This window comes from Schistocerca piceifrons, chromosome 11 (assembly GCF_021461385.2).
Source record: "Schistocerca piceifrons isolate TAMUIC-IGC-003096 chromosome 11, iqSchPice1.1, whole genome shotgun sequence".
Lineage (NCBI taxonomy): Eukaryota > Metazoa > Arthropoda > Insecta > Orthoptera > Acrididae > Schistocerca > Schistocerca piceifrons.
Window position 1 is genome coordinate 171,966,892 of NC_060148.1, and position 21,393 is coordinate 171,988,284.

The window sequence follows — 21,393 nt, forward strand, 5'->3', positions numbered from 1 at the left end:
ATGGTACCCAAGGCAAATGTTTCCTTTCGTATAATCATACCCCAACAGCCCTGCGTACACAGCACTGTGCATTCACTCTCATGGTGAGCAGTAGCTATAATGTTTGCCTTATCCGTGTATATCCAAATGATGCTGTGCTGTACTGGTCAAAGGTTAGGAGGAGTTAGATTAGGAAACGATATACTTAAAGTAGTAGATGAGTTTTGCTATTTTGGTAGCAAAATAACTGACTGTGGCAAGAAAAGCGTTGCTGAAGAAGTACTACATAAAATAGTAGATGAGTTTTGCTATTTTTGTAGCAAAATAACTGAGAATGGCAAGAAAAGCGTTTCTCAAGAAGAAATATTTGTTAACATTGAACACACACTCAAGTGTTAGAAAGTCTTTTCTGAAGGTATTTATCTGGAGCGTAGCCATGTATGGAAGTGAAAGAGGGATGATAAACTGTTTAGACAAGAAGAGAATATGAGCTTTTGAAATGTGGTACAACAGAAGAATGAAGATCAGATTAGTAGATCACAGAACTAATGAAGATGTACTGACTCATATTGGGGAGAAAATAAATTTAAGGTACAACTTGACTAAAAAAGGGATTGGTTGATAGGATGCATTCTGAGACATCAAGGGATTACCAATTTAGTACTGGAAGGAAGTGTAGGCAGGGGATGGAGGGGAGGAGGTGGGCTAAAAATTGTAAAGGGAGACCCAGAGATAAATACAGTAAAAAGGATTCAGGATTCAGATGGATGTAGGTTGCATCAGTTGTTCTATAATGAACAGGGTTACACAGGATAGAGTAGCTTGGAGAGCTGGGTTCAAAGCAGTCTTTTGACATACCACCACCACCACCACCACCACCACCACCACGGATAACATGTAACACACAAGGGTAATGAGAGTCATGGTAACTCTACAAAAATACTAAAAATTACTGATATTGTAGGATAGAATGGCTCTCCATCTATGATTTTTTAACTATATGCAGCCATTACATTCCATGATTGTCTTTCTGTACCTCAAGCATAAAACAACACTGATTTGAAAACTTACACTATGTTCAGAGAGACTCGCATTCAATTTCAGTCCTGGATCTTCCTTTGTGTTGTAAAATGGAGCCTCAATTTTTAATGGATCTTGAAGTAACTGGAAAAGGAGAATTATTACCCATTTAAAGCTTGCACATAAAACTCTGTAACAACTGTATGACTATTAAGAGAGATGGACAGGTTTGTCTTCAACCACACCTCACATAGAAAATTACATTGCTAAAAAAACAGTAATCATCCAAATAGAATAAATTTTCATTCTGCAGCAGAGTGTGCATTGATTTTAAACTCCCTGGCAGATTAACACTGTGTGCAGGACTCTTACTCAAAAGTAAGACCTTTCCCTTTCACAGGCAGGTGCACTATCAGTAGAGCACTTGCCTGTCGAAGGCAGGCAAAGGTTCTAGGTTTCTTAACTTGCATGCATTACACTTCATGATTTGGATTGCTCCCTGGACTGTTTATATATGCTTACGACAACTTTTGCTATGGTCTAGACTTTGGCTCCTGTTAGCAGTTTACTTTGTCAAGAAGACGAAAACATGCTCTTTAATTTCAGTGAACAGCTGAAAGTAGCCAACAGTGCGGAATGAAACATTTAGTTTCAAATAAATTGTCTGCCTCTGTGGAAAGCATCAATAAAAGCCAAAATTTCTTTAGCAAACCTACAAAAACAGCTTCACTGTTCTGCGAGGTGATTAATGTTCGACTGCCAAAATGCTGAAATAAAATAAAATGAGAAAACTAAAATCAATATGATATTTTAGACTTCCATAATTATGTGAATGCATTGCAATTCATTTCATAGCTCCTGGCCAAAGAAATTCATTTTTTTTCCATTTAATGTGAGAGCTGTAAATGAAGAAGAAACAGCAAAATCACCCTGGCAGCTTCGGTGTGCCAGAAAAACTTTTCAAGTAGCTAGAAGCAGGAAAAGGTACTGCTCCTACATGAATAAACTGAGCATGTGCATGAGCCCACTCGCAACCACTCACTCGAACCTAACAGTCACACTGATTGGAAGCTGTTTGTTATTATGTTGCATAGTCTTCATCCCGAAGCTTTTGACGCATTTTGCTGTTGGCAGACACTTGTGTGTACACTGTGTTTGTGTTGTTGTTGTAAATGGCACATTTCCTTTGCAATGTTTTATTTTGGTTTTATCCTCTTGTTTATGTTTTATTGCTACAGTATTATTCTGCTGCAGCAGGATGCTGTAAAATCCTTTCTTAGAGCATCAGTTCTTACCAGTCTCAATTACAAAAATTTAACTGAGAACTAAAACAATGAAATATTTCCATAGTCCTAAAAAATTCCTAGGTTCCCCCAGATGAAAAAATTCCAGGATTTCCCAGTTTTCCCAGAGTGTATACATCCTGTATAATATAACTGGCAGAATTTCAAGCCTTGCATGGAACACTTACTGTGTGAAAATGTTCTGATCACATCACAAGTGCCATGCAGTTTGAGTCTGATGGTGTAGCTGTCAGCTTATGGGCTTCAGACCTGCCAGTTCTCTGTCAGGGTTGGTTCCTTAGCCATTACCAAGGTGAGAACAAAAGTAAAGTATGATTTTTATAGGATGGGACCTCTTTAAATCTAAAAACAGTGCTGAGCAATACAGTAGTACAACAGGTCAGCTATTTTAACTATCTGAAATGTGATATCACATACTAACATGACAAAGATACAGGTAAGAAAGTAACAAAATTTGGAAACTACATGTAAAAGCAAACAGGTACTTTAGAAAAAAGATAGAGAAAATAACACGAAGGAAGTTTTAGAAAATGATGACCATCTCCACATTACCCTGTGGAGGCGAATCATTAGTCATTTACAAATGACAAGGCAGTAAGATCCAGGCAGTGCAATGGGATTCTTTACACCCACAAATGGCTGTATGAGAGAAGACATTATGACAGAATTTAAAATGTTTAACACGCAAAACAAAATTGATGACAAAGAGGAAAACTGAATCAATATCTTGACACAATGAACAGTGGCAGACAATATTACAACATCAGAGATTATAGCCCAGTAGGTTGACGAAGCTGGGGAAGGCCAAGGAAGAGTGAAGGCCTAATACTCAATGCACAAAAGAAGAAGTTGTTTATAGTGCATTTAAAATTAGTTGTGACTTTTGACAATTCGGTATGGAGTGAGTGGAGGGGCGCATAGTTGCTAGCATGGATGATATCAGCAGGCAAAGGTAATGTCAGGCCCGCTTAGCACATAACCTGTCAGCTGCACGTCTGATTGATCTGTAATCTTTCTCACACATCTTATAGCTTCATTCGTCAACCTTCTGATTAATTCCCTATCATTTCAAGAAAGGTCATAGTTATTGTGATATTTCAGTATAAGCTAAATTACTGCAAGAAATTCTTAAAGTTTGCAAACAGACATAGGGGTACTATGAATTTGCATTTGATTTGTGTTAGGTCATATTATGCTGCATATGAAATTTAGATAACATATTGAATTATTCTTTAAACCTCTGAGAAATTGCTATTTATCTCCAATGTCAAGTAAATGGAATGTTAGTAAAGGTCTCCATCACCAACGCACATGCCAGTAAAAAAGCCAGAATGAAATATTCATAAATCCCTCATATCTCATAAATGGTCTCCCCCTCAGGAGACACCACCTTAATGAAACACCATCCATGTGGGTGAGGGGGTTTGTGTGATCCAATGAAGTGGAGGGCTATACCAGCAGTAGTGTAACTACAAGCAGGGCCTCCCAAGCTGGACAGATCTCCATAGAGGATCCAGATGAAGTGTGTCTCACAATGTCCCACCTAGTGTCCTGCTCTATTCTATCGTGGCCCATCCTATACTCTCGCTTCCTTTCCTTTTCCTCCCTGTGATTGTGTGGCAGCAGGCACAGCCCCCTAATGTGGACAGCAAAAGATCCTTGGATACCATGACAACATTGATGCACATAGGCCTTACTGCAAACGGATGGACAGCATTCTTTAGTTGTGCTGAAGACAAGCTATCTAGGGGGTAATGTCCTGAAATAAAACCTTGGCAGGTGTCCAGGCCATGAGGTGGCAGCCCCACCTGGACAGGTGCTGTGGGCTGATAACCCACACCACCAAAAAACACGCATCACAGAAACTAACAGGAGAAATAGCCGGATGGATCTTAAGGATATGACCTTTGGCTGAAAAGGAAAACCCGTATTGGTTTTTGGAATGTAAGGATGTTGAGAGAGGCAAGGAGGCTGAGAGAGGTTGAAAACCAGATGGAGAACTACCGACTAGATATATTGAGACTAAGTGAAATAAGGTGGCCAGAATCTGGGGAATTACAAACACAAATTGGTGGACTGCTGCTGTACGCGGGTCAGACAGGTGAGGACGTGATGTGTAGGAATGGTGTAGGGCTCTTACTGTCTAAAAGCAGCAAGAAGAGCTTACTGGAGTTGAAACCAGTCTCAGAACGGATAATAACCGCATGCTTTAAAACAAATGTGTGATACGTCACTGTAATTCAATGCTAGACACCTATTAAAATAGCTAAAGGAGAATTAAAAGATGCATTTTATACAGAGCTTAATGGAGTCCTTAGACAAACAAATTCTAGGGGCCTAAAAATTTTAATGGGTGACTTGAACACAAAAGCTGGTTCAGAAAATGAAGGGCTTGAACATATCATGGGTGCGTACGGTGCTGGGATAAGGAATTTAAATGGTGAACTGCTGATAGACACATGCACTGAACATGACCTAGTCATTGGAGGCACAGTGTTTCCACATCGTAACTGCCATAAGAAAACGTGAGCTTCTTCAGACCATGTTACTGAAAATCAAATAGACCACATAGTCATAAGCTGCAAGTTCCAACACTCTCCGTTAGATGTCAGAAACAGAAGAGGAGCGGACGTTGGAAGTGACCACCACCTAGTTTTGGCAGAATTCAGACTGAGAAAAGAGGCAAACAGAACCAAGCTCAGTCACAGGAGCAAGAAAACAGATCTAGCAAGGCTAAAAGACCAACAGATCAAAGAAACATTTGCCCTTGAACTACAAAACAGATTCCAGATCCTCTCTGAAGAAAACTTTATGGAAGAGGGAATTGAAACATGTTGGGGAAAAAAAATGAAAGACAGTTATTTAGATGTGATGGAAAAATCATAGGATGTAAGGCACATCAATGGAAGGAATGGACCTCCAATGCTACATCAGATGAGATCAGCCACCGGAAAGAACTAAAACTTAAGTTCAATCTTTGTCTGACAAGAGTGCAAAAGAGCGAAGCGCATAAAGAATACACAGAGAGATAAAAGGAAATGGAAAGATGAGCAACCAAAATTAGTAGAAGAGGCAGCAAAACAAGGAAATATTAAAGGGTTCTACAATACAACCAAATGGTTGTCAATGAAGAACTTCAGACATGAAGGACCAGTTAAGAACAAGGATGGGGTGATGCCTACCACTCAACAGGCACAGCTACAGAGATGGGAGGAGCACTTCAAGGAACTGTTAAATTTTGAAGACAACCATGACGAACAGGTAAGAGATGTTCCAGAGCAAGTCGAAGAAGATCAAGATATAAATTTGCAGTGTCCCAAAATGGACAAAATTAGGGTTGCTTTGAAAACCATAAAGAATACAAAGGCTCCAGGCCTAGACAACATAGCACCACAGCTCTTAAAAGCTGATATTGAATGTACTGTTAAGATGCTCTGTCCCTTGATGAAGCATATTTGGCTTGAAGAGAAATCTCCAAAGGAGTGGAAAAATGGTTTTGTCATAAAGCTCCGAAGAAAGGGAAATTTGTCAGACTGTAGCAACTGGCATGGTATTACATTGTTGTCAGTGCCAGTAACATCATCACCAGAATTATTTTAAACAGAATTAAAGAGTTTCTTGAAAAGTGACTGCGTAAAGAACAGGCCAGTTTTAGGGCACAACACAGTTGTATTGATCTTATTAACACTCTTAGGATAATTTTAAAGCAAAGTGAAGAATTCCAAGCAACCATGTACCTGGCATTCCTTGATTTTCAAAAGGCCTTCGATTCCATGAAACACAAAGTGCTCTGACAGGTGTTGCAGAAGTATGGGATACCACAGAAGATCTTAAACATCATAAAAGATCTGTATGATGGTTACAAACATTGCATACTCCACAAGGGAAATGTGACAGAGCCCATGAAAGTAATAACTGGAGTCCGGCAGGGTTGCATTTTATCACCAACACTTTTTCTACTTGTTCTAGAATAAGTTATGTGAAGAGTCACAGCAGGCAGGAGACGAGAAATCCAGTGGGAGATCCATGAATGTCTAGAGAATTTGGATTTTGCAGACAACATAGTTTCACTAGCCTAGCTGACTGATATGCAAGCTACATTAAACTTGCTGAAAGAAGAAGCAGAGACTGCTGGCCTCAAGATAAATACAGGCAAAACAAAGGAAATGAGAGTAAATTCAGGGAACATCAGAGGTGCCACTGTTAATAGAGGAGCAGTGCATGGAGACTGTCAACTCATTCCTGTATCTTGATTGTATAGTGATGGAATATGGTGGAGCTGGAGATGACATGAAAAACCGCATTAAAAAGACAAATACATACAATTGTATCCAATACAGAAAAACAGAAATATCACGTACAAAACAAAAATCCGTATTTTTAATACAAATGAGAAGGCTGTCCTTGTGTATGCCAGCGAAAGCAGGAAAATGGATAAGCTTAATAAATAGATGTCTCTGACACATCATGAATATCTGGTGGCCAGAAAAAATATGTATTGAGGAGCTCTGGCGAATAACAAACCGAATACTTATAGAAGACCAGATGCGAGAAAGTGGTGTTGGTTGGGGCACACCTTGAGATGGAACCATCGAGAAAAAAGCATTGGAATGGAATCCCCAGGGAACAAGGAAGAGAGGAAGACCTAAGGGCACATGGAAGAGGACAATGGAAGGGGAAGCAAAAAGAGTTGGCAAAACCTGGGCAAAATTGAGGCAAATGGCCAAATACAGAGACAGATGGCGAGTTCTCCTGGATGCCCTATGCCCCCATAGGGGCCAAAAGAATTAAATCAAGTCAGTCATAAATGGTCTGAGATATTAAAACAAGCTTGGGAAATGATAGCATGCAAAGAGGAGAGTATTTTACCATATGGTTAATATCTGAAATTGCCATATATACTGACATAAGTGAAGAAGCTGCACATTTACTTTTATACTGAGAACTGGCTTTCTTGTAACTACTGATATGTCTCGCCCTCAGTTGCTTGGTTAATAACACACCGTTTTAGGATTCTGTTACCATTTCAATTGCCTTACAATGTTAGTGAGATGTGTATCTGTAAACTATACTGTGTTTAGGCAAAAGAAGCAGATGTTAACACAGCAACAAGAGAAGTACCATATTTCTCAAAACTCGTCACGGTCCATGAATCCAGCTCTCCTCAACTACATTCTTGATATGCCTGATAACGTGAGACCAGTCCGATATAACATTTGCAGTGACTTCTCTTGTCAACATTTCAACATCACCGAGTATAAATTTCTTGTTGTTTTTTGGCCACATTACTTTTCACCTACGACCATATATTCCCAGCCAGATTTAAATGAGCATAATATGGAGAAAGCCTGATTAAACAATACCCAAACATTAGCCAGTTCACTGACCTGTTAGCGTGGAGTTTCTGGCTAGTACAGTACTGAAAGTTCCATTAAGTCTACCTTACACAAGATGGGTTCAACTTTATCCACTCAAATATTTCTTTGTACCCTGAGAAAAATAGCTGCTTTCCTCTGCTGTATTGCTGGGACTTTACCCATCCCAACCGAATGGTATTGTGCATTGTCCATTACTACTGTCGAATTTGGATGAAAATTTTCTGGTGAACGAGTTCTTGGGTGATCACTTTTACTGTGAATCTTGATGTGTTGGCAGATGTGCCAACACCTTGTAGTTAGAGGAGGCCGAAATGCACGCTATAATCTAACGCAGACTGGAGTGAGGTCTGGAACAGGATACGTAATGAATGCTATAAAGAAAAGTACGTAGCTGCTGGAATATTTAACTTTAATCCATCATTTGTATACAGCATTCTTGATTATACAAGTGAGACTCTCTCTAGAAATGGTTAATGGCGCCTTGCTAGGTCGTAGCCATGGACTTAGCTGAAGGCTATTCTAACTGTCTCTTGGCAAATGAGAGAAAGGCATCGTCAGTGTAGTCGCTAGCAAGTCGTCCGTACAACTGGGGCGAGTGCTAGTACGTCTCTCTAGACCTGCCGTGTGGTGGCGCTCGGTCTGCAATTACTGACAGTGGCGACACACGGGTCCGACATGTACTAATGGACCGCGGCCGATTTAAAGCTACCAGCTAGCAAGTGTGGTGTCTGGTGGTGACACCACAAATCTCATGTTCAGACATGCTGCAATGTTATTATTAATGCAATGGCAGCACGGAACACTTGTTTACAATACCTGACAGCTGTAAAACACTTCACTGCCAGAAAGTATAAATTTACAATGAGAGGAAATAAATGTAGGTGCCTCTGATGTGTGACACCACATGGTACTGTTTACCCATGGTGTGGCACCATGGGCGCTTTACCAGCCAAACAGCTAACCATTGGTGCTACCTAGGCAATGGCACACAGTGAGCCAAACATCAAAAGTTGCAACTGTTTTTAAATGCACTATAGAGTAAACTATGTATGATCCAAATAACATTGGCTTTAGGGACCAACTGAATGAGGCACTGCAGTTGTTAAGAACTCATATTCTGGAGGATGGAGTTTGCTCCATCTGTCCATCTTTCTTTAGGTTTTCCTAATGGAGGAAATGATAAATGTAGAAATGAAAAAAAAGAGTAAAAATATTTAATGAAGGAAAACACAGAAATGAGAAAAGAGTAAAGTAAATTTAATGAAGGCAAACAGAATTGCTCCACAATTTAAGTAAATACCTTGATAACAAGGATAATGAAACAAATTGAAGTACATGACACTGCAAGGGTTTATTAAAATGTAGAAGAGGGGACAAAGAAAAGAAGCCTACAATGGCGCTGTAATTTTAATGGTAGATAATACTTAGGTGTAAAATATGAAAACTGCCACATTGTTGTAAAAGTGGGTATTATATAGCATCATGTTCATTCAGATGGTGATGTGAATGATAAGAGTGTTGAGAAGGGTCAAGATTCACTTTGGGTTTCCGAACATAATGGAGTATTTTCAGGCAAAAGCATTCATATCTTGAATCGTACTTTGCCATCATTTTCACAGTATATGATGAATTCTCATTCTTGCTCTGCCCACTAATCAAACCTCCCATGAGAATGACAACTGATTCAGTCAAAGAAGTATCTGTGGATAGTTTCCTCATCAAGGCAACTGGTCAAATACGTAGGAAATCACTGTTCAGGTCCAGGGCATTGCAGCAACTATCATGCATCATTTTATTTAGACATCAACACAATGACGCGTAGTTCTCATTTTTGTTTGTATATATAAGAGTGTGCTAAAAAGTAATGCCTCCAACCCTTTAATTCTGTTTGCAGTATCGGTTGAGATACTACATGTCACATATATTACTCGACTGAGTAATGTGCACAGGTTTTTTCACTCTGCTGACCCAAATTGGAACCATCTGCTGCTAGAGGGCTCTGGATTGTAGCATGTAACATGAACATGTGTAGCTTAACTAAGTTGGTGCGTGAGGAGCAGCATACTGTGATCAAGTTTCAAATTCAAAGAGTCTGCCCATACATGCACCACCCTGTCCTTCAGCATGACAATGCCAGACAAGACATGAGGGTTGCAATGTCTGCAACAATCCGACAGCTTGGGTTCACTGTCATCAATTATCCTCCATATACTCCTGACTTGACCGCCTCCAATTTTCATCTGTTTCCAAATCTAAAGAATACCTTCGAGGACTTCCATTAGATAGTGACTGAAGCAGTGAAAGCAGAGGTGAGGTTGTGGCTCTGTCAACAAAGTCAGTGTCAGTATCAATGAACTGGTCTCTCAGCAAGAGAAATGTGTTTATTGTGTGTGTGACTACGTTGAGAAATAAATACGTCAACATGAGGAATAAAGACATAAAAAATTAACAAAGCTTGTTTTATTTGAAAAACTTTAACAGTTTCTGCATAAAAAATGTGGAGGCATTACTTTTTACCATGTCCTTGTACAAGACAATAATTCTACTAATGTAGATATTAAAACTATTGTTCCTGTACAAAGACAATACTTCAACCTATATAGAGCAATGCCTAAAAAATACTATATTTAGGCTTTTGTGCCATATTTGACAATAGTGGGCAAATTATGATATTGTGAGTCAGTCATAATTACTAGCATATCTGAACAAACCTTGACAATAATGCTCAGCTATATTGCTTACCTCTTCATTTACATTCCCCACAACTGTGAAATAACAAATCAGTGATTAATTCCATTCCGTCAAAAAAATTCTAGAATTACCTCTTGATTCCCAGTCTCCTGTGGTTCTTCCTTTATTTTCACACTACAGGGGTATACCTGGACCTGTGGTGAGAGTAACACAAAGCAAAATGAGTATATTTAAAAAGTCATGATCTCCACACACTGTTAGCAACTTTCACAACTTCTATGCCACAATTAAAGTACTTTTCGTGAATAATTAACACCACATAATTTAGCAACAACTATCATTTTATTGCCAGTTCTCAGTGTATGTTCTTTCGTGCGACAGTAATTCTGGTTGATGCAAAACTGATTTGTTTTATTTCAATTAGAGAGAAAATAAAATTATGTGAATGACAACATTATTTTCTAGATATTACTCACTACAGAACTATTCTAAAAATAAATTCTTACTGAGTGATGAAATACCCACAGCTTTTTCATACAGCACTGAGTTATTGAAAAACACTCTTATACAATGGAAGTAGTGTAAAAGATAAATGTCATGTGTATATTGGTTTCTGTAGTTACTCCAAATAGGAGTGGCAAAAGATCATCATCACAGAAATTGTAGGTTTTATTGCATCACAAATTATTCAACTTGCTCATGATTCACTACCTACAGCAGACACAATACCATTTAAAGAATAAAAATGTGCAAGATAATCCTCGAGTTTTCACATCAATGAAGAGAGGTTAAATATAATGAAGAGAAGTGAAATATAATCAAGGTGAAAAGGTTGAAAGCTGGACAACACACATCTCTGTACTGTTGTTCTTAAGCCAGGCTTACAATAAATGTGAAGTCTAGCTTCACTCAATGCAGACTGTCTGCTATGCTGTCAACAAATACACATAATCTGCCAACACAATTTTTGCAAATCCAATCTATGGAGCATGTTCTTGCATTTGTATCATTACCAATTCTGCAGAAACATTCAAGATGAGGGGGGCAAAGGAAGCAACAAATATTTTACAGTGCAACAAAAAGTTTGGGTCAAACTTTAAGTTACATTAGTTACAACAAAAATTCCTTAATATTTCTGTAACATCCTTGCAATTTAATAAATATCATTTATCATGAAGTGATGTATATAGAAGAGGTAGTTAAAAAAAAACACACATCAGTACTGAATGTACAACCTCTTAGTTTTGCCACAACTTTGCTCCCATCACAAATATACACACTGGAATATATCAGGGTGCATGTACACTGTGTTCTAAAAATTAATTAATGTGAATTAAAGACACAAATCACAATTTTCTGCCATGAGTCTTATTGACACTTGGTTTACATATTCAGAGACAAGTGCTAATGCAAAAAAAATATTATATGAAACTAACTTCTTAAACCAGTGTTCACAGTAAATGTCTCTTCAAACTTCTTTCAAGGTAACTATGAGAACTCGACTGAGCACTGGTAGACCGATTATCTCATTAACACAGCAGAAATACAACCCTTAAGAAATTATCAACAGATAACTTCACTAACCACTTGCAAATATCAGAAAAATTAAAACTGAATAACTATCAGGAGTTTGAGTGTGATTAACACCTTCAGATGTATTGAAAACCTGAAAATACTGGACTACGGTAGGAAAGCAAGGGTTTTCATCAATGGCATAAATGTAGCTATGGAAAAAGATTGTTATAAAAACTTCATTGGGTTTCCCAACCCACAATTAGACTTTCACCTCCCTACTTAACCTAGGCCTTAGGCTATGCTGCAACTCTATAACCACAACAGGTATAGTATAGCACTCAATGCAAATTCATTGCTTTCCTCAAGTGATCATCATCTCCACTAGCCCTATACACGTATAGCAAAAAGACAATCTATGACACCACTCAAGTAGTGACATAAACAAGGAAATACGGAAGCGTCCGATCCCGCCCGTCTGCTTTGACCCATTACATCACAAATATGGCGGAAACAAAAACAAACACACACACTTTCCACAAGAAGCCTAATGACACTAACGGGACAAGCACTGCAAATGGGGTGTTTTGGGTGGGGGGCAAACTAAATATAAACAAATTTAGACGCCCTGCGTAGCTACAACGTGTAAATGAAGACAGCCATGCATGAATACCCACCCACCTTCCCAGGGGTCATAACCCCTGCAACCCATAGAAGATAAAGATGCTTCAGTAGCTGATTAGTGATTTTTGTCTTTTTTTTTTTTTTTTTTAAATCTCACGGGGTAGAACAAACAGATCAGAAAGATAAATATAATAAACTAAAACAGAAATTGGAGGAAACACATAATTAAAATAAGTAATAAGTGTTTTTAAATTAAAAAAAAAAAACTCACGAGATAGAACGAACAGATCAGAAAAGTAAATAAAATAAGATAAAACAGAACTGGAGACAGCCACACTCAAACCAAACTCCGCACCGTCATGACGCCACACACGACAACACCCTTACGTCATGGGTCAAAGCCGATGCGTGGGATCGGACGCTTCTGTCGACCCCATAAACAAAACAGACAACCACAGTCTACAACAGGAACATACAAACACAAGATCCAAGGTGCCATCTATGTAACCTATGATACACTTTTAAAAAATTACACTTATAGCTCATACTGATCACTAGTAAGTGCACAGTAAGTTAGTGCACCGGGTGATGGCAATGTGGTCACTTGCTGAAATATTGTGCTCAATGGAAATGACATCCAGCCAATGACTATTTTTATCATAATAGTTCAATTTTATATAAATATATTATAACTGCCCATAAGCAGTGCATTACAAATTTGTCTAAATTTACAAAAATTAAATTCAAACCCTCCCCTGCATCATTTGTGAATTTTAACACACATTATAATCTATGCCTAGTGCTGTAAATGTTGAGTGTAAACTTAAAAACTCACTGGAGATTTTATTGCACTTAATTCCTCATACTTTCAGCAAAATGGCATGAATTCTGTTTATTCACACAACATACTGCACACTGAAATTAATGAAACAATAGTAAAAAAATACTAAGAAACTACTTACAATGGAACCTGGTGAACCTGATATCTCACTTGTTTCCTCTTTTATCCAAATAGTTTTTTCGTGGTCCATTACTGCAGTCAGGCTGTAGGAAAGACGAGGAACCAGATAATAAAAGTCACATTCAATTTCCATTGTTAATGTGAGATACAGCTGAAAGGCAGTATTTTCAGTCCATTACTGGGTGCAGCAGATGAACCACTAAACTATAAATAAATTAAAACTAGGTGAAGAAAAGAGTCTAATGTCAAGAACTGATTTACAATTCTCTCATAATGAAGTCATAACATATAACCTCAAAATGATAGAAAGTCATGTTTTGCAAAATCCATCCCACAGAAAAAAATGCTAGGCTGACTGATACTGTTTGTGTCTGTCATTGGTTTAAGGTATACTCTACTACTGTGAGCATTATTTGAGTGGTGTCTTGCTTTTTCCCAGACGAACTCTAACTAGGCGTACAGCATTATGAGCAATCAAAGCAACTAATGAATGGAAAGGATATTTTCTACAGAAAATAAGTAACTTACATCAACCACAATTTAAATTTGAAGAAAGATAAGTTGAAATAAAGCCTTCCATCTTTGGGATCTAGTTTGGGAATACCCTAATGCAAATGATTATCCAAATGTGTTATAATCCTGTTCTCATCAATGTAAAATGGAATTTGCGGGTCTTAATCATGTATGTGGCACTTTCAGTACTTAATCTCTAAACTCGGACATTAGTCTGCAGTTTGTCTTCAGTTACTCAGTATCATCTTGATGTGTACAAAATTAAAACCTAACTATAAGAGGTGTTCAGCAGCCTACAAACCATCATTTTGTCATTTGTTTAATGTGTGTTTTTGACACAGTTGCTCCTTTAAGGCTTTCCTTGTACAAGGCATTACTGAACATCCACAGTACAGCAAATATTGCCATGCTGATTTTTTTTTTTTTTTATCTATCCACTAAAGAAAATCACACACACTGTATTTTATACGAACTGTCGAAAATTTTTTTAAATGTCGTCTATTTTTAATATTGGTTAACTTTCTATTGCTAAACATATTTACTGGCTCTTCACCCTCTTAGCTGCAGACCCATGGTGAATGTTCTGTTACAGTCTGATGATGTGTGATGTTCTTTGTCAGTGAGAATTGCACTTACATAGTAGCTTTTTCCACACCAGCTAATTTCTTTCTACATCTATTTGCAACACAGCAGCATTACCCTTATACTAAACCACATTCATATACGCATGTTAACACAAACTGTTGTTGATGCAAGATTTCCAGGTCTATGCAGCAGATCAAATAATAGGATACTAAAATGATTCTAAATAGCCACAACAAATTAATACATCCAACATCATCTTTTATCTGCAGATACCGGTACCCAATTCCTGAAAAGAGGTAGTAACTATGTGCACTAAGGTACTCACGAATACTATAAAGTTACTCACGCTATTATCGGGAGGAGCATCGCATTACATCATAGCAAACGCTGTTGTTATTCCTAGTCGTTCCTTCACAACAAATATTACATAACGACAGTGACACTGATTAAGATAACGAAATAGCACTTCGCTGTCTTCGGTCGTCCTTCCCTCAAAAATTATAAATGACTAGCACCACAGCAATTATAAATGACTAGCACTTTCACTGGAGATCACAATATGTAGAAACTATTGAAAAAACGTCGAAAATACAAATCGTCTCTTTTGCAAAGTTACAGAGTATACATGTAGAGATTTTATCGGATGGAACAAAAAAACATGTACTTCACAAGACGCTACAGGCTACAAACGGCACATGAACTTTTCGTAATTGATGAACAGTATACGTAGAGTACTTAGTGCGCTCCAAAATACTGGTGGAAAAATTATTGATCTCTGACTATTGAGAAAAATTACAAGCTCATGGAAAACAAGCTGTTTGTTTTGAAAAACATAACCTAAAACAAGTACACACCAAATTCGCACGCAAGCCCAGACCATAAACAAATCCAGCAACGATAATTTAATCATGGCCGTTTGTATACACAACAAAGTAAATTTCAAATATGCCGCAAAAGCCATTAAATTAATGCAATATTGAAACTATTGCCACAGCATCGTAACAAAAAACATGTAAAATGCTTCATGTTATCCATGCAGTTACAAGAATAATAAAAATGTGATCGAAAGAAACAACAATTTTACTGTTACCTCTGCTTATCTATCTCCACGGTGTACATTTGTTAGTATGACACACAGTCTAACATTAACAGTCGCGACACTCACTTCTGTTAAAGTTGTTACCGTTTGACAGCTGGAGCGACACTAGCGCTCCAAGCGGCGAAAAAGATCCGTCGGCAGCACGTTTGTTATGCATCCCTTTCCTACGTGATTGACGAAATATTTGATTTTTTTTTTCTTTTTGACTACCAGAGTTTGTATAATATCGGAAGACAACGATGTTTCTAAAAATGATTCTAACATAAGCGCAAGTAGGGATAAAAATCATGAACCAGGGGCAAGTTACGATACATTTGTGAAGAAACACTTGTAACTGTGGATAGAGCTGCAGCTTATCACATGGATATCAACCGAATATAAACACATAGATTCAGAACTCGTCCAACATCTCCGGCGGTACACCGAAAGGTTGCCGCCCTTCGATAGTGCAATTCCAGCGCTTATCGAAGTGCTAGGTGTTCCAGGTGCCAGCCAGTCAGCCAGCCAGCCCAGCAGAGCCGCCGCGGTCCAGCAGCAGCAGCAGCCGCCGCCGTCCCGTTCCCGGTCCCGGCCTGCAGCAGCGGTCCCACCGGCAGCCAGCCAGCCAGCCAGCCAGCCAACCAGCCAGTCCTCCTCCTGTGGCAGCAGCAGCAGCAGCAGCGGTCCAGCCAGCAGCAGCAGCAGCAGCAGCCCCGGCCCCGTCCGCGGCAGCAGCAGCTGCGGCGTTACTGCCGCCCGCCGTCGCCGTCGCCGTCCGACCCTGGTCGTCCGATCCTGGTCTTCGTTCGTCTGCGTCTTCGTCTTCGTCTGCTCCCAGTTTGTGTCCTTTCCTTTTCGTGCTGTGCGTTTTTTCTCCCTGTCGTCATGTCCGCTCCCACCACCACCGCCACCGCTACCACCACCACCATCGTCTATACCTCACCTTCCGCCGCCTCCACTACTATAACTTGGTGTGCCCAGCCCCCTCTTTCCATCCCACCTCTCCTCACTCTCCCTTCGCCCTCGCTGTTTGTCGCCCCCTCTCCCCCTTCTTCCTCTCGCTCCTCTCGTTCTGACACTTTCCCCACACTCCCTCAGCCTGTCACTGCAGCTCCGGCTAGGGTGGTGGCCCGTCGGGCCACTGTCCATGCCCAGCTCTCGCCGTTGCCTTCGGCATCACCGCCACCACGGTCATCATCGTCGCCGTCACCATCGCCTTCGCCTTCGCCTTCACCGTCACCATCTCCGGCGCCGACTGCTGCGTCCACGCCGCGACCTGTCCCTTCCCACCACCTCCCCATCGCTCCCGTCCCTCATGTCACCACCCGCCCTTCTGCCGCCGTCAAACGCCCTAGTGGCACCCCCACCTCCTCCGCTCCCAAAAAGGCCCCGCCCCGACCTCCATCTCCCCCCCAGGGTGCCATGGGTGTCTCCCCGCCTGGCCCTGCTCCCACCTCCTCCTCCTCCCCCTCATCCCCCCCCTGTTTATACAAATATCTCCTGTCCCATCCCGATCCTTCCTTTCTCGAGGCCCGGAACCTCTCCCTCCTCCTCCGCCAACATTTCCCTGGTGCCCCCATCTCTCTCCTTACTCCCAGACGGGATTCTGTTCTCATCTCCTCCCCCAGCCCAACCCTCCATACTGACATCCTCTCCCGTCTCCCCGTCACCCGTTTTGGTCCCAACGCCTCCCTTACCCCTGCTCCTTCTCCCTCTCCTACCCGCCAACCCCAACCCCCGCGTCGCCCGCCGACCCTCACCGCCGTGATCACGCGGCTCAGTCCGTCGATCACGGAGGAGGAGGTGTCGGCGGAGCTCAAGGCCCATCCCACGCTGGAGGTGCGGGCGGTCCGCCGCATTTTCAACTCGGCCGGCCCCACCCGCCTTATGCAGGTTTTCTCTGAGGACGCCCCCTCCATTGACCGTCTCCTGAAGGAGGGTGCCCTCCTCTTCCACCAGCGGTACAAGGTCGACCCCTCCCATTCCCCTCCTCAATCCCTGCGCTGCCAGAGGTGTCTGCGCTATAATGCGCACCCCACTGCTGAGTGCCGCAAGGCCCCCACCTGCCCGCATTGCCGGCAAGCGCACTTCCTCCAGCAGTGCCCTAACCTCCAATCCCCTCCTTCCTGTAATACCTGCAATCTCCCTCATCCCACCTACTCCCAAAAGTGTAAAGCCTGACCCCCTCCAACCACTCCTGAACTCACCGTACCTGTCCGTCCACTGGACGCCCCCACCCCTCCTGGCAATTCCCTTCGTCCCCCACCCACCGCTGAGGACATCATCAGGTTCCTCACCATCGTCCTCCAGAATGTTCATCCCTTTCAGCGCCCCCACACCCTCCAACAGATCTCCCTCGCCGCCCGTTCCATTTTTCACCTTAAAATGTACGCCACCTATTCCAACAACCAGGCCCATTTCACCTTCTCCCGGTTTGACACCCTCGTCTAAATCCCTGTCATGGCGCGACAGCACCGTATCCTTTTCAACAACATCCGCTCCCTTCCCGCCAACAAGAACCTCTTCCTACACACCCTTGCTACCCACTGTGTGGATGCCTTCCTCCTCAATGAAACCTTCCTCCAACCCCACCACTCCATCCACACCTCCCCCTATCTCCTCCACCGCTCCGATAATCCCCTCCCAGTTGCGCGTGGCGGAGTGGCCATTGGTCACCACCGCCAGATCCCCATTCGGCTCCAACCTCTCCTTCCCGACCCCACCGAACACCTGATCCTTAGTCTCTTCTTCCCCGGCCTTACCATTACCTGTGCCACAATCTATGTCCGCCCCAACGCCCCTCTTCCTTTCGACTTCCTCTCCCACATCGACCGTACCTTCTCCTCCTACGTGATCGCCGCCGACCTCAACATCCATAGTCGCTCCGCTGCCCAGTTACGGCAGTGGCATCGGTTCCTCTCCTCCCTTCACAGCGACCTCATCCCCATCCCCCAGCACACCCGTCCCGAATCCAACTCCACTCCCGATGTTCTTCTCTCCTCCCCCAACCTCCTTGGTCGCATTACGGTGGATGTCCTGGAGCCTATTGGTAGCGACCATCTCCCTGTCCTCCTCACCGTTTCAGACGGTCGTCGCCCCCGCCCTGCCCCTCTTAATGACCCTCCCCCTAAGTATGTCCATGACTATTCCCGTGCCAACTGGACTGCCTACCGGGATACCCTTTCCACCCAGGTAGATAGCCACCCTCTCACCTATCGCCTTCCCGATGATGTCACCCGTGCCGCCTCCTTTCTCCAGCAGACCTTGTCTGCGGCCGTGGAGGCCCACGTCCCTACTGTTGCCATCCACCCCCACTGTCCTACCTTACCCCCACAGGCCGTCCTCCTCCTCCGTGAATCCCGCGATCTCTACCGTGCCTTCCTCCGCACGCGTGACCCGGACACACTACAACGCCACCGGCAACTCCAGTGACACATTCGTAATTTGCTCGCGGCTAAGAAATGCCGGGACTGGCGACAGACATGCACCCATTTATATGCTACCCTCCCTATAAACTCGTCCAAGTTTTGGTCAGCCTTCCGTCGCCTTACCGGAACTAAGCCCTCCCCCTACTATCCTCTTCTCCATGATGATCACCCCTTCCCTGACGCCCTTAGTAAGGCTAACCACTTTGCCTCCTACCTGTCCGATGTGTTTTCCATCCCCGATGATCCCCAGTTCGACTACTCCCTCTTCCCGGATATCCGCGATCGAACTGACACCTCTGTCCCTCCCCTCGCTCCTGGTTTCCAGTACTTGAACAACATTGCACACACGGACCTCAATACTCCTATCACTCCACAGGATCTCATTGCTACACTCCGCACAAAACACAACACCGCTCCTGGTCACGATCGTGTCACCTACCGTCACCTTCGTGAAGCTCCTGTCTCTTTTCTATCCACCCTGGCCAGGCTCTACAATGTAGTCCTGTCCACCGGTTATTACCCCGACCTGTGGAAAACTTCTCGTATCCTCATGTTCCTTAAACCTGGCAAACCGCCGTCCGCCGTCTCCTCCTACCGTCCCATCAGCCTTACCTCGGTCTTCAGCAAGGTCCTGGAATCTATTCTCACCCAACGCATCCACCAGCATCTCCGCCAGCACCGCATCCTTCCTGTTACCCAGTGTGGCTTTCGGCCGTCCTTCTCTTCTGACGATCTTCTCCTTCACCTCACTCATCTCCTTTCCGAACAGCTCAATTCCCGTCGCTCCGCAATCTTCCTCTCTCTTGACCTCGAACGCGCTTATGACCGCGTATGGCATTCTGGTCTCCTCTTCAAGCTCCAAACCTTCGCCCTTCCCATTAACTACGTCCGTCTGATCGGTTCCTTTCTCTCCCGCCGTCCTTCCTATGTCACCATCCATAACACCGATTCCTACACCTTTTTCCCCTCCGCCGGTGTGCCCCAAGGCTCCGTCCTCTCCCCCCTTCTGTACCTGTTGTACACGGCGGACATGCCACCGCCGACACCCCCCATCCACCTTCTCCAGTTTACCGATGACACCGCCTTCCTTGCCCTTGCCCCCACCCTGCAACGCTCTCAACGCCTTCTCCAATCCCATCTTGACCGGTTCACCGCTTGGTGCAACCAGTGGTTGCTCAAGGTCAATCCTTCCAAAACCCAGGCGATCATTGTAGGCAAAACCACCCCTTCCTTCCGCCTCCTTGATTTCTATCTCACCGTCTATGGCCGTCCCATCGCCCTCACTCCCACCCTTAAGTACCTTGGCGTCACCCTCGACCGTCGCCTCTCCTGGACTCCCCATCTCCAGACAATCCAAGCCAAGGCACGTTCCCGCCTCCGTCTCCTCAAGCTCCTTTCCGGCCGCACGTGGGGTCTGGACCCCTCCACCATCCTCCACACCTATAAATCCCTCATCCGCCCTATCCTTTGTTATGCCCATCCAGCATGGATCTCCGCTCCCCCTACCTTTTATAAATCCCTCCAAATCCTGGAACGCCATGCTCTCTGCCTCGCCTATCACATCCGTCTCACCTCCCCCACACGGATCCTGTATGATCTCATCCCCTTCCCCCACCTCCTCCTTTTCCTTGAAAGGATACGGATCCTGTACACCTCCCGTAAACTTGATCCTCCTCACCCGCTCGTCTCCCCACTCCTCTCCCACCCTCGCCCACTGCCGTGCCTGTATTCCCACGTCCTGCCCGGTCTCCATCTCTCCACCCTCCTTACCCTCTCCCAAGGTGGCTTCCGCCAGCTCCCTCTCCCTGATGATGCCCTCCTCCCCGCCATCTACCCCTCCTACCAACTTTGATCCTCCCACCCTCCTCCTGTACTTACTCCTCTGGGCACCCTCCCCCCCTTCTCTCCCTTTTCCCTCCCTCCTCCTTTTCTCCCCCCTCGTCCCCCGGGCCTCCCCTCCCCTGTCCCTCTCCTCCTGTCCCTGTCTCCTAAGCCGTGGCATCCTCTTTTCCTCCCCTCTCCCCCTCCTCACCCCTGTTCACCTCTTGGCAGGTCCCCGGACTCGCACACGCTCAGTGGACATTCGCGCGCCGGAGATCACCGCCATCAGTGTATCGTGTGTGCCGTCATGTTTAGTGTTCAGTTTCGCCGTCACGCTCCGTTGTTCACCAGTGCCATCGTCTTCTTCAGTGTTTGTGCGTCGGGTCTCCAGTTCGTAGTGTGGATTGTCATCAAGTGTGAATGGCTTCTTGTGCTTTTCTGTTCTTGTGTCTCCTGTTTTTTCCCGCCGGTTTTCTAAGTGATGTCTCTTCTTTGTTTA

General features: G+C 43.4%; 1 protein-coding gene across 1 annotated transcript in view; it reads right to left on the reverse strand.

The window, feature by feature from the left end:
- LOC124719874 overlaps window positions 1-15,756 on the reverse strand; it is a 106,045-nt gene extending 90,289 nt beyond the window's left edge. The window contains exons 1-4 of the mRNA XM_047245056.1: window positions 15,658-15,756; window positions 13,471-13,552; window positions 10,504-10,566; window positions 1,051-1,143 (exon numbers count right to left, since the gene is read on the reverse strand). Of these exons, the coding sequence (XP_047101012.1) occupies window positions 1,051-1,143; window positions 10,504-10,566; window positions 13,471-13,552; window positions 15,658-15,686 (267 nt within the window). The 5' untranslated portion in view covers window positions 15,687-15,756. The remainder of the gene's footprint in view (window positions 1-1,050; window positions 1,144-10,503; window positions 10,567-13,470; window positions 13,553-15,657) is intronic.
- Between the last annotated feature and the right edge of the window lie 5,637 nt (window positions 15,757-21,393).